Source organism: Cajanus cajan, chromosome 3 (assembly GCF_000230855.2).
Source record: "Cajanus cajan strain Asha chromosome 3, NIPB_CcT2T_4, whole genome shotgun sequence".
In the NCBI taxonomy this organism is placed as follows: Eukaryota; Viridiplantae; Streptophyta; class Magnoliopsida; order Fabales; family Fabaceae; genus Cajanus; species Cajanus cajan.
The window spans coordinates 25,116,870-25,131,016 of NC_138519.1; the positions used below are offsets into that span (position 1 = coordinate 25,116,870).

The window sequence follows — 14,147 nt, forward strand, 5'->3', positions numbered from 1 at the left end:
TTGCATGATAAATTAGTGTACATGTAATATTGATTATGTATGTGTATTGTTTATATGTGATTGGTGTTTATGACTTGTAATATGTTTGTTGTGTGTTTGTGCTATCTAACCTTTATTTCTGCACCTGAACTTGAGTGAGATGTTTCTCACTCCCTTGTTATTTGTCTGTGTTTAAATTGTGTTGCAGGTGATCATCAACATGAGGATGTTGGTGATGAGACTTAGGCTTCAGTTGGGCATTCTCTGATAGGATATGTGACATCGGGACATAGCTAGGCTTAGTTTATGATGCTATTTCCATTAAACTATTTGAAAACTCAGTTTTATTTCTTTGTAATTTCTGTGTTTAAGATATTTTATGAGTTTATGAATGTGAATCCTCTACGTAAGATATTTGAGAATTTGGTTTTATTTATGAAAGATTTTAATTAACATTTTTTTTAAATGATTGTATATGTATGTTGGGGTAGAGGGTGTCACACCACGCCCGGTGTAACCTCATCTAGGTTTCATATTCATCAGTATGAATGCAAGCCTAGCGCCAAAAACTCAATCCCTGTGCCCAATGCGTTTTCTAGAAATGCAGCATGAATAGAACATCACCAAAATTCATAAATAATCATATAATCCTCCTTTTACCAATCCAACTGATTAGAAACACTTATTATTTTACCTGAAAACACATTATATAACTTTAATTCGTGAATTTGTATACCAATTAACAATAATCAAATTACTCAAGAACCCTAACCCATAGTTTCATCCCAATGAATTCAATCATCATCCAGATCATCAATTTTACCAAACAATACCATAAACGCTTTCATAAATCAATAAAAAAAACTTAATTGAATTGGTAATTGCAACATCAGAACAAAAAATGGGAAATCTTAGGAATTTAGAGATTTCTCCCACCCTAAACATATGAATGAGCTCATTTCCCTCCCGTACCTTATTATGATGATCTGAAGCAGTTTGATGTAGTTTTGAGACGATCTGAGCACTTTTCCTCAAAGCTTCTTCCTTCTCTTCCTTTTCTCTCTTAGTTCTTATGGAATGCAAAATAAGATAAATTAGGGTAAACTTTGCTTAACCCCTCTCTTAAAGCTCACTAAACTGGGTCAACCCGACCCGTTTCTTTTCTCTCATTAAATTAAAATAAATTAATTTAATTTAATAGAATTTCCTTATTATTTTATTTAATAAAATACTTCTCACATTTAATTCCAAATAATAATTATGAATATGATATAATACTATTTAATTACAAAATTACTCATTATTTAATAATATTTATTTTTAGAAAATTAGGATGTTACAATTCCCCCCACCTTTTAAGAAATTCGTCCCTAAATTACCTGAATGAAAAGGTCCGGATATGACTCCTTCATCTTCTCTTCTAGCTCCCATGTAGCACTCTCAGGTGTAGCTCTTCCACAAATTACCTTAACCAAAGGAATTTTCTTAACTTTGAGTTGTTTCACCATTCAATCCTCAACTCTCATCGGTATAGCTTCCATTATCAAGTTCTCCTTAACCTCGAGATGATCCAACTCAATCTCATGCGAAAGATCATAAATGTATTTATGGAGTTGAGAAACATGGAATACACTATGAAGATTTGAAAGATTTGGGGGTAAGGCAACTGCGTAGGTGTTGTCTATTGACTCTTTTGAGAATTTGGAAAAGACTAATGAATCAAGACGTAAGCTTCTTAAACTTCAATGCCCTACTAACCCCAGTCCATAGAGTGACTTTCAAGAATCATGGTCTTCCTCTTAAAATTATAAGTCCTTCCTCCTCTTATTAACATAACTCTTCTATCTACTCTAGGTTGTTCTCATTCTCTCCTGAATCACTCTAACCTTATATGTGGTCTGTTGTACTACATCGGGCCCTAAGGTAATATTGTCCCCCGACTCACACCAACATAAAGGAGTCCTACACCTCCTACAATACAAGGCTTCATAGGGTGTCATGCCTATACTAGAGTGATAACTATTGTTATAAGTAAACTCTATCAAAGGCAAAAAGCTATCCGAACTACCCCCTTGGTCCAACGCACAAGCTCTGAGCAAACCCTCTAAGTATTGGATAGTTCTATCAGTTTGACCATTGGTTTGTGGGTGATAAGCCAAACTAAGTATAAGCTAAGTTCCCATGGTTCACTATAAACTCTCCCAAAACCTAGAGGTAAATATAGTATCCCAATATGAAATATACTAGATTGAACCCCATGCAACCTCATTATCTCATTAAGATAAATCTTAGCAAGTCTCTCTAAGGAATTTTTAATGTTAATAGGTAGGAAATGAGCACTCTTGATCAATCTATCTACAATAACCCATATAGAGTCATGTCCTATAATAGTCCTAAGCAAAACAACTACAAAGTCTATAGAAATACTATCTCACTTCCACTCGGGTATACTTAAAGGTTGAAGTAACCCTAAAGGTCTCTGATGTTCTACTTTGGCCTTTTGACAAACTAGACAAGCACTAACAAATTCAACTATGTCCTTCTTCATCCTAGGCCTCCAAAACATCTTCTTAAGGTCCTCATAGATCTTAGTTGCTCCTAGATGAAAACTAAGCTTATTTTTATGGCCTTCTTCTAAAATCAAACGCCTAAGCATAGGCTCACTAGGTACACACACCTGATCTCTAAATCTCACTACTCCATCTACACCCAAGGTAAACTCTCCTTCGCTACCCTGCCCTATAGCCTCACTTCTAGCAACCAAGAAAAGGTCTACTAACTAAGGTTTCCTAATCTCTCTCAACAAGTCACTAGTTACTCGAGTCACACCTAGCCTTACACTACTAGGAGTAACCTCACAAGCTAAACTCAAGTCTCTGAACTAAGCTAGGAGATCCATCTACCTAATCATAAGGGAAGACACATGAAGAGATTTCCTACTCAAGGCATTACCACATTGGCTTTACCTAGATGGTAACTCAAGTTGAAGTCATAATCCTTAAGGAATTCTAACCACCTCCTTTGCCTCATGTTCAATTCCTTTTAATCAAATAAATGCTTAAGGCTCTTATGGTCACTAAAACCTCAAACTTTGAACCATATCGTAACCTAGATAATTTCGATCTTACGACCAATGATTTAGACTTCCAATTGAAAAATCTCATTAATTAAGGAGTGCTCGGATGCTAGACTAATCCTCGAATAATGGTTTTGAAAATAGGTTCATGGAGTCACCACCAATGTTTTACTTAAAACATTGGAAAAAGAAAATATTTTTGAAAGTCCAATATTGGCCTTAATAACCAAGATTGGGTTCGAGGGTCAGTAACGTGTAAGGAAGGTATTAAGAACCCTCCACAACGCCCTAAATTGGTACCTTATGATGAAGTTAGCATAATAATAAATAATATTTTAAATATTAATTCCCCTTTATTGATGGTTATTTACATACTTGAAATTTAAATTACTCAATTTATCCTAAAACGTCAACATGATTATTTTTATTCAGAAGCGCATTTATTAAAATAAGGAAATAAGATAAGGAGAAAGATATTGATTGGAATACCTCTTAGTCGAGCTTTATTGAATCTTTGAATGTAGGGATCCTTTAGGCGCATTTTGGCTACCTTACACACTACAACACGTCTCGCTAATCTCAAGAATTACAAGAAAAGGGAGAAAGAGGAATTTTTGAGCTATCTAAGACTTCGTAAGTGAATTTTTTTGGTCCTAGGAGCAGTGCCTGACTTTCCTATTTATAGACATCATATCTGACCAGAACGACTCGTTTCAGTTTCAGAACGGCCCATTTTGGGCTAATTTGTTAAGGCCAAAATTTGAATATGGAATGACTTGTTCTGGAATTACAACAGCCCGTTCCAGATTTGAATTTTGCTCCTAATAAACTATGTTGAAACGGCCTGTTCCAAATTTGGAACGACCCGTTTCCACATAGGATTTCTAAGCCTTTTAAGGGATTTGGAATGACCCGTTCTAGATTGGGAACGACCCATTTTGAACTACAAAATCACCCTTGTTGGGTTTTGGACCTTCTAATGTCATCGTATCATTTCTGGGCTTTTGGGAACTCCTTTTCTTCATGTTCAATGTCCATTTCTTTGTTTGTGTGCCCCAGACAAAATTAGGTATCTACAACTGCCCGTCTTTACTTGTCTTTTTGGATAACTATGTGTTGCTTTTCCAAAGGCAAGTAAAGACGTAGGCATTTCGTCCGGGTCTTCTCTTTATCTCTTCCTTTGGGCACTCCCATGTTGTTTTCTTCAGATAGATGGGTTTTCCTGCATCCTTGTTCTTTGGAGTAGCAGAGTGTTGGGTTGCGTACTCCGTCAGGTGACAAAGATGGCAAATTGTACCACTTGATCTTTTGTCTTCGTGTAGGTGCTCCATGTTTTTTCCTTTTGTTGCTTTTCTTGTGATGGTGAGGTGAAGATGCGGATCTTCACTTTCGCTTTGACAATAGCAGCCTCCACGTTGTTTCCCTAGAATAGATAATGTTTACTTGTATCCTTGCCCTTTGGAGAAACTGAGTGTTGAGTCGTATGCTCTGTTGGGTGTCAAGGATAGTAAACTGTACCATCTAAGCTTCGGGCTTCGTGTGAATGTTCCATGTCGCTTCTTCTATTGTTAGTTTGAATCTTCCCTCTTGCTTCAACAGCAAGATTATCAGTAAGGTTATACGGTGGATGGCGGCAAGGACCTTTAGGTGCCATATTACCATGGCGGTCTATGGCGGACCAATATATATATATATATATATATATAATATGATGCAAAAATAGAAAAATAATAAACACATATTAGAACCAACAATATAACAATCTAAAATTCATGGCATTCATAATCTAGTGAAAGTCATCATAAAAAAACATAAATTCCTAACCAACAAAAGGATTAAATAGCCATCAAAACAAAGCAACAATGTTAAAAAATAGCAAAACACAATGACAATTCCTAAAACTATTTTGTTTAATCCTTTTCATCCTCATCAATGTCTGCATAATTAATTTTCACATGATGATGTTGCTCATTTAAAAATCCTTCAGCTTTTTCTCCATCTGAATGTATGAAATTAGCATTTGGCACTAATTTCTCCTTCTCACTGCTAGAATCTTCTGATGCCTCAACATCTTCAACCTTTTTCCCCTTGTTCTTTGAAACTACTCTTTTGGCTCTTTTAGAAGGATTAGTAGATGTTCCTACTTGCCCCTCTCCTTTTGTGACGCCTAGTGTATTGTCTAGGCTCATCAAGTCCCTAAGCTTAATAAAATTGTCTCCATGTAAGGTCATCATCTCTTTCATGAACCCTCTCATCTTCACCTTTTTCCCCATCCATCTCTCTAATTAGCCACTCATTGCAATCATCAATCCCATTAAAACTAATGGGATTGATTTCATCCTTAAGGTTATACCTTTGATGGAGTGCTTGATTATACTTAACAAATACCAAGTCATGTAGTCTTTTATGCTCGAGTCTATTCCTTCTCTTAGTATGAACCTAAAATAATTAAATAAAAACTTATTACTTAAGGAATAATAAGCAAGACATTGATTGTTGACTTTAAATAGGAATTAAAAAATTAATTACTTGCTCAAAGATACTCCAATTACGTTCATATCTCGAAGCACTACATGTCAAACTAAGGATCCTTATTGCAAGTTGTTGCAAATATGGAGTATCTAAACCATACATCTGCCACCATTGAGCTATAAATGCTAACAAAATATGTTAAACATAGAAATTTGAGCAAATGACTTAAAGAATGAAAGTTCAAAAGTTGCAATGTTTTGTCTCTTACCCGGTGCAACTTTACCCCTCATTGCTATAGTAGTTGTGGACCCAAACATACCACTCGCAGCTTTATAGTGAGCCAACTCCTTATGAACAATCTTTTCCATCTCCAAATCTCCTAGCAATTTATTGATACAATCATACAAACCCCTAATAATCTCACCGTTAAACTCCATCTGTGGGTTGGCATAAAAGAACTCTAGGTTCAAAAAGTGACCAAAAGCATGTAAAGGGTGATGAAGTTGAATATCCCATCTTTTATCAATGATTGCAAACACATCCTTGTATTTGCTTTCATTTTTAAAAGATTTCATAATGGTTTCCTTTGCCTTGTCCATTGCCTCACATATGTAGCCCATGGCTGGTTTTTTCTCACTATCCACAAGCCTAAGCACTTTTACAAGAGGAGCCATCACTTTCATAATGAAAACAACATTCTTCCAGAAACTAGGCATCAAGACAGTTTTAGTGGCTTCTTTTCCCTTGGCCTCCTTTGCTAGCTTGTTTTCATTCCACTCTTCTGACATAAACATCTTTCGAAGATTAGTTTTCTCTTGATGAATCCTCTCTAAGGAAAGATAAGATGTTGCAAATCTAGTGATTGCATGCCTCACTAACTCCCTCACACCAGTAAAGAACCTCAACATGCTCAAAGTGCTTGAATGGCTATAAATGAAGCCAACAAGAGAGATAGCTTGCTGAATGGTCTTCTTTATATTGGGCAGCTTACCAATGTCCTCTAACATCAAATCTATACAATGTGCAGCACAAGGAGTCCAATAAATTTTCTTTTCTTTTCTCTTCTAGCAACCTACTAGCAAGAGCATAATTACTTCCGTTGTCCGTTATAACTTGGACAACCTTTTCCTCTCTAATCTCCTCCACAATAGAATAAATCAACTCAAATATCTTTTCACCGGTATTTACATAGTCAAATGCATCAACTGACCTTAAGAACATTGTCCCAGAAGAGGAGTTCACCAAAAAGTTGATTATGCTTCTTTGTTTACTATTAGTCCAACATCTGACATTAAGGAACACCCAAAACTTGCCCATTGATCCTTTAGTGGCTTCATTAATTCATTAATGTACTCCACCTTTTTTTTGAAGGAGTGGTACTCTAATGTCATGATAGGAAGGAGCTTTCAAATGCTTCCCAAAATGCCCAATTTCACGAAGCATATCCTGAAAACTTTCCAACTTTATCAAGTTGAAAGATATGCCAGCTTGGTACCAAAAATGTGCTATATATTTGTACACCTTTTCTATAGCTTTTTTTATTTTTATTTTTATTTTTATTTTTTTTTCACAAAGCTCTCTTATGTCTGCTTGCACCACCTTGTCTTTCCTATTTTTTGTAGTTGTAGATTGAGATTGATTATAAAGGTCCATAGGTCCTTTCCTAATATCCTTCAATCTAAAATCACCAATTGGAGGTGGCCGAGAATCAGAACCCCCAAATTCCATAAATCTTTCTTCACATTGTGCTTAAATTTCTTGCATTGCCTTCTTGAATGCTTCATTTTGCCTCTGCTTCTTACCATCCATAACTGCCCTTATCTCAACCTTGACAGCTTTAAGAGCCATCAAACAAGTTGTGACATTGCCCGCCTTTCCAATCAAATGTTGTTTCACCCTTGTGATACCTCCTTTCATAACCTTCCAATAATAGTTACAAAGAATCTCATTTGTATCATTCTCTCTCACTGGTGTAGAGTGCTTCCAAGCAACACCACTCCTCTTAGAATTAATGGAACTAGAAGATGACAGTGTTTGTGGTTGGGAGTTTACTTCTGCCTCCCCTGACATTATCGTAGATTATGGTGGTTGCGTTGGGTGTGGTGGCAATGACGATGGCCGAACTCAAAGGAGGAGGCATGCGGAGGGTGAATCTGTCATGCACGGAGGAGGAACTAGGAGGAAGAACTAGTCGCACAGAGGTGGAAGAGAAGACTCGTGCATGCAAAAGGAGAAGAAAGTCGCTTTGGAGGTGACAGTGGTGTGCACGGAGGTGATGGTGGCGCGCGCGGAGGTGATAGTGGTATGCACAGAGGGGGAAAAGAAAGTCATGCCAGAGGTGATGGTGACGGTCGTGTCGGAGGTGGCAGTGGTAGCTACGTTAGAGGCGACGGTGGCGGTGGGTCTTCTTGGAGCAACCGCGTGTTGCACGGAGGAGAGGATAATGTGCATTAGGGTTTCTGCAACCCTATTTTACAAAGTAAATTTGATGGGTCGCCCCAACCGGGAAAGAAACCTAGGCTCGAATCGGAAAAAATAAAGAAAAAAGCCCATAACGGTGCCATGATCGCCATGCACGCCTTGGATCCACACCATACATAGGCCAAATGGCCATAACGGATTGCGGCGGTAGCCACCATACCGTTATGGCACCGCCATAATGACCATTTAACAACATTGTTCAATAGTGTAGATGCCTCCACATCGTTTCCCTCGGGTAGATGGTGTTTACATGTGTCCTTGCCCTTTGGAGTAGTTAAGTGTTGGGTTACGTGCTTCGTTAGGTGACAAGAATGGTAAACTGTATCATCTACACTTTTGACTTGATGTAGATATCCCATGCTGCTTTTGCTGATTTTGTGATAGTGTGTCCCTTATTTGTAGCTCACTCAAGAGGGAGTATGTTCTAAGCTTAGCCTTTCCAGGTTGTACTAATATTGAGGCTTCAGTCAACCTACTCCAAATCGTGTATTAGTTTTGAGGATCCAGTGAACCTTTTCTGAGCTTGTACTGGTTTTGAGGGTCTAGCAACCTTTTATGAGCTTGTATTGGTTTTGAGGGTCCAGTAACCTTTTCCGAGCTTGTACTAGTTTTGAGGGTCCTGCAACCTTTTCTGAGCTTGTACTGGTTTTGAGTGTCCAACAACCTTTTTTGAGTTTGTACTGGTTTTGGGAGTCCAACAACCTTTTTCGAGCTTGTATTGGTTTTAAGGGTCCAACAACCTTTTCTGAGCTTGATGTTGAGTATTTCTACACGGCTTCTTCAGGCCTACAATGGTGAGTATTTATGCATGACCTCTCCAAGCCTACAAAGATGTTGTAGTTTGAGGAATCTGGTGACGCCCTCGTTTGTTTGCTTGACTTGTAATGACTTAAGAATGACAGACAGGAGGTGCTTGACGTGCCCTTGTGGATTGTTGTGGTGCCAACATGGATGTGCTTGACCTTGTTGAATTGTCTAATTTGATCATTGTTGTGAGAGGACCGTGCCCCTTGCTTGTAGATAGATCACCGGGCTGAGGATTTCCTGGCATTCTTTTATTATATTATATTATATATATATATATATATATATATATATATATATATATATTATTTAACCATGGAATCTTCCGTATTAACCTTCAGTTGTTAGGAGCTCATACAGGGCTATTTTCGTTTATTTATTTTCCTTTTTATCGGGACGGTTTGATTTTCATAATAAACCACATCATTTAAACATATGGGTCAAGAGAAATGAAAGAAAAGTGGTATCTTTATTATAAATAAAAAAAAGCTTCAAGAAAAGATTACAAATAGGTATTTAGTAAGAAGGGTTGGCTGGGGTAGGTCGGTGTTTTGGGCTTAAGCAAACATGTCTTTGAGAAACAAAGATAAACATCCTCCTAATTGTCTGACCAGTAGCACTTAGACCTTTGACCGGATTCACCAGAGGGTTGATAAGGCTCCTGAAGTTAGCAGAAATACACACAAAAGGGGGGTTGAATGTGTGTGTGTGTTCGAAGGAAGATTTCTGTTTTGTAAAGATACTCCTTTTTCTTTTAATACAGAATATTCAAGCACTATTGAAAACTTGTGTAGACTTGTCTGACTAGAAAGCTTTTTGCATTCAATAAAACTGATCGTCTGCTTCAAGGAACAAGTTGAATAAGTATGTTTTCCATTTGAAAGGATTTATCGTAAAAAAAAAATTGTTCCTTCAAAAATAGTGGACAAGTGTGTTTTCGTCTTATCAGTTTGTTGAAATGAAAGTAGATGAAAGACGGAGTTTTTAAACAAGTAGTGTTTGAGAAATAGAAAAAGGTATGCACAGATTTTTATACTGGTTCACTCAATCTGAGCTACGTCCAGTCTCCTTCAACTGAAGGGTTCCACTAATCACAGAGGATTATAAGTATTCTCAACCACTTCTGGCTCGTCAACCTCACTTGTCGACGCTAGTATTCTTAACCACTTCTGGTTCTCCAAGTATTCTTGACCACTTCTGTCCCGCTAGCTTCACTCACTAGCACTAGTATTCTCAAACCATTTCTGGTTCACAAGTATTCTTTCAACCAACCTCTTCAGGCTTTATAGAAAATAAAGGTGTTGAGTGTGTTTGCAACTCTCATAGAGAGGATAGGATGGTTTCTACACTCACTAAGGTGCGTAACCTTAGTTTTACAAGAATATGTGTCTAAGTGTTTTGTTTACTCTTGTAGATAGGATAGAATATTAGCAAAACTCACTAAGATAAGGTATCTTAGTTTTTACACATATATACTGGAAATGCTTTGAGAAGAAATGTAGCTTATGCCTTTTCTCTTTCTCTTTCTTGTTTCACGTTTTCTCTACATCTCAGTTTTCTACTTCTTCTTTTTTTATGCCTTGATACTTATAGCCTGTTGATAAATCTGTCTGTTGTTTGAATTCAAATTTTCCCATTGGAGCGGAGCTTCATGTCGTTGCAGATGGAGGCTTGTTCATGGCTATGTAAATCTTTTCATTTAATGCATTTAATCTTACATTAAATGTTTTCTTGTATACGTGAAGTCCTTTTATGTAGTTGATTATTTCAGTGTCTGACTTCAATCATGATTTAGGCATATTTGTACTTTTCTCATCAGTTTAGCTGCTGAGGTGTTGTCTTTTTGTGAAAAGTAGGTGTCCTTTTTCTGACGCACGCAACTTTGACTTGTGAATCCACGCTTGCCTATTTTTCTTCTTTATGTATTTAGGTTGGATGTCCTTTTGTGTTTCTTGTATGGTTTCACTCAAAGTGATTAGTAGACTTCAGACGCGCTTCATTATTTTTTGACTGCGTTTGGATACTCATTTTAGTTTTGATTTTTCATCTGGTCTTGACTACCATTTCTGTCTGGTACTGATGACTTTGTCTGCTTGTTTGTTAGGCTCTATCTAATGATTTTGCAAATCCATGTTGATGTTTAGCCAACTTTCGTCCCGTTCTTGACTTAGTCTCATATGATACATGTTTTGTTCTTACATCTGATCTCTCAGGCTTCAACTAATAGATTCGTCTTATCTTGTATTTGATTTAGGCCTGGATCAACCTTAGTCTTGATACTAGTTTTGCTATCGTCTAATGTCTTGTTCAATTCGATTATGCTTGATCATACTTTATCCTTCATTTTTGCCTGAACTTATTGTTATCCATTTGAAACACTAATGCACATGTTAGGAATAATAATATGTATTATATCTGTCATATTCAAAACCTCGGTGGGAATTGCGAATGCACTTCGTTTGACTTAACAATCTCCCCTTTTTTATGATGACAAATATAATCTATCAAGTCATTTTTAGATGTATCCTTCATACATGTTTATACATATCAAGCATCTTGTATCAGACATAGAGCAAAAAAATATCATGTACATGTAATGTAAGGGTTTCTATGTTTGTTCTCTAAAGTTCTAAGGTTCCTCCCCCTTAGACTATGCTCTCCCCCTTACATAGTCACCCTTTTCAGTTTTCAGAGTTGATAGATATTTTCTGTGTTCTTTCTCCCCCTTTGTAATCATCAAAAAGAAATAGAGGGCGAGTGCAATATACTATTGATCATCTATCAATTCCATTCCTAGCCTATCTCGCAGCCAGACATATCTATCTTCTTGAAGGGGTTTGGTGAAGATATCAGCTAGTTGTTCTTCAATTTTACCATAAATCAGTTCAAATGTTCCATTTTGCACATGATCTTGAATGAAATGATGTTTAATTTCTATATGCTTAGTCCTAGAATGCAAAACAAGATTTTTAGAAATGTTAATTGCAGTAGTGTAATCACAGAGTACAGGAATACTAATTTCATAAATGTCATAGTCTTCCAGCTGATGTTTGATCCAAAGCAGTTGCATAAGGCACTGTCCTACAGCAACATACTCAGTTCGCTAGTTGATAAGGCAATCGTGCTTTGCCTCTTGCTAGTCCATGAAACCAAGTAGCGACCAAGGAAATGACATCCTCCGCTAGTGCTTTTTTTCTCCCATTTGTCTCTTGCATCATCTGCATCACAATATCCTAGAAGGGAAAAATTATGGCTTCTATAGAAGTTGATGCCTAGGTTATCTGTTCCTTTAAGGTATCTTAGATTCTTTTAATAGCTTGTAAGTGTACCTAGTTAGGTCGTACTTGAAACCTAGCATAAACGCAGATGCTGAACATGATGTTTGGTCTTGACGCTGTTAGGTACAAGAGAGAACCAACCATTCCTCGGTACATCATGCTATCAACGTCTAGTGATTCTTCGTCCAGACCAAGAGTAGTTGAAGGATGCATCGGTGTCTTCATTGGTTTTGCATCTTCCATCTTAAACTTGTGCAGTAATTCTTTTGTATATTTCATCTGATGAATTTTGATTCCTTCTTCTGACTGGATGATTTGAAGTCCTAGAAAAAACTTCAGTTCTCCCATCATGCTCATTTCAAATTCATCCTTCATAAGCTTGGAAAACTCTTGGCAAAGATTTTCATTAGTAGCACCAAATATTATGTCATCTACATAGATTTGTACTATTATGAAATCATCCTTTATTTCTTTTCTAAATAAGGTGTTGTCAATTTGGCCCCTTATAAAATCATTATTTGTTAGAAAAAAGCTTAATTTTTCATACCACACACGTGGTGCCTGTTTTAATCCATACAAAGCTTTGTTTAGTTTGAAAACATGAGATGATAGTAGGTCATTTTCAAAACCAGGAGGTTGACTCACGTAAACCTCTTCCGAGATTGTTCCATTTAAAAATGCACTTTTAACATCCATCTGGTATAATTTCATGCCAGTACATGCGGCAAAAGCAAGTCAAATTCTAATGGCCTCTATTCTGGCAACAGGTGCAAAAGTTTTAGTAAAGTTTATACCTTTCTGTTGAAAGTATCCTTTTGCGACTAACCTTGCTTTGTTTCTTACCACGTTTCCTGATTCGTCTAATTTATTCTTGTATACCCATTTTGTACCTATGATTGATCTGTCTTCTGGCATTGGAACAAGTTTCCATACATCATTTTTCTGGAATTGGCGTAGTTTTTCCTACATGGTTTGAACCCAGCTTTCGTCTGACAAGGCTTCGTTCGTGGTTCTTGGTTCAACTTGGGATAGCAGTGCAATTTGTGCTTGTGTTTTGAACGAACTTCTAGTTCTTACTGCATCCTTTGCTTTTCCAATGATTTGTTCTTATGGGTGATGAGCTTTCATCTGCCAGTTACGATTGACTGGTTCTCTTTCCTCTTTTTCATCCTGTTGAGTCGTTGTTTCTTCAGACTCATGCTTCTTCATCTGATCATTGCTCACCTGCATGTTCTCGAAGAAATTGCCTAGCTCTGAATTTCTTTATCAGGCTTGTTTTCATCAAATTTAACATGAATGGCTTCTTCAATAGTTTTGGTTCTGTTGTTGAACACCCTATAGGCTCTTGACCTTTCAGAGTATCCAAGTAGAATACCCTCGTCAGTTTTTGAGTCAAATTTGCCTAAGTTTTCTTTGGTGTTTAGAATAAAGCATTTGCAACCAAACATATGAAAGTATGATATGTTGGGTGCTCGTCCCTTCCACAATTCATAAGGAGTCTTTTTCAGCAAAGGCCTAATATATATTTTGTTTTAAATATAGCAAGAAGTATTAACTGCTTCTGCCAAGAAATGTTTGGGGGTGAAGAAATCGTTTAGTAAAGTTCTTACCATTTCTTGTAAAAAAACGATTTTTTCTTTCTACAACCCCAATTTACTGTGGAGCTCTGGGTGTTGAGAAATTATGTTTAATTCTGTTTTCATTTTGAACTCTTTTACAGAATACATGAAATACCTAAAAGACTCATCCTTGTGAGTTATGAACAACACCCATGTCCATCTAGTGTAGTCATCCACAATGACTAGTCCATATTGTTTACCAATGACAGATGTTGTCCTAGTGGGTCCGAATAAGTCTATATGAAGCAGTTCATAAGCTCTAGAGGTGGAAACATGATTTTTACTTTGAAATGAGCTTTAGATTTGTTTCCCCTTTTGACATGCATCACATAAGCTGTTTGTCTGGTGTACAAGACTTGTTAGACCTCTTATGAGGTTATGCTTTTTAAGTTTCGAAATTAATCTTAAAATTGCATGACCAAGGTTCTTGTGCCAGAG

General features: G+C 36.9%; 1 protein-coding gene across 1 annotated transcript; it reads right to left on the reverse strand.

The window, feature by feature from the left end:
- Positions 1–5,257: 5,257 nt before the first annotated feature.
- On the reverse strand, positions 5,258–6,844 carry LOC109818364 (uncharacterized). The gene is made up of 4 exons (XM_083071733.1): positions 6,622–6,844; positions 5,796–6,539; positions 5,585–5,712; positions 5,258–5,494 (listed from the first exon to the last, which is right to left on the reverse strand). Exons 1-4 carry the CDS (start codon positions 6,842–6,844, stop codon positions 5,258–5,260), a joined length of 1,332 nt encoding a protein of 443 aa, XP_082927859.1.
- Positions 6,845–14,147: the final 7,303 nt, after the last annotated feature.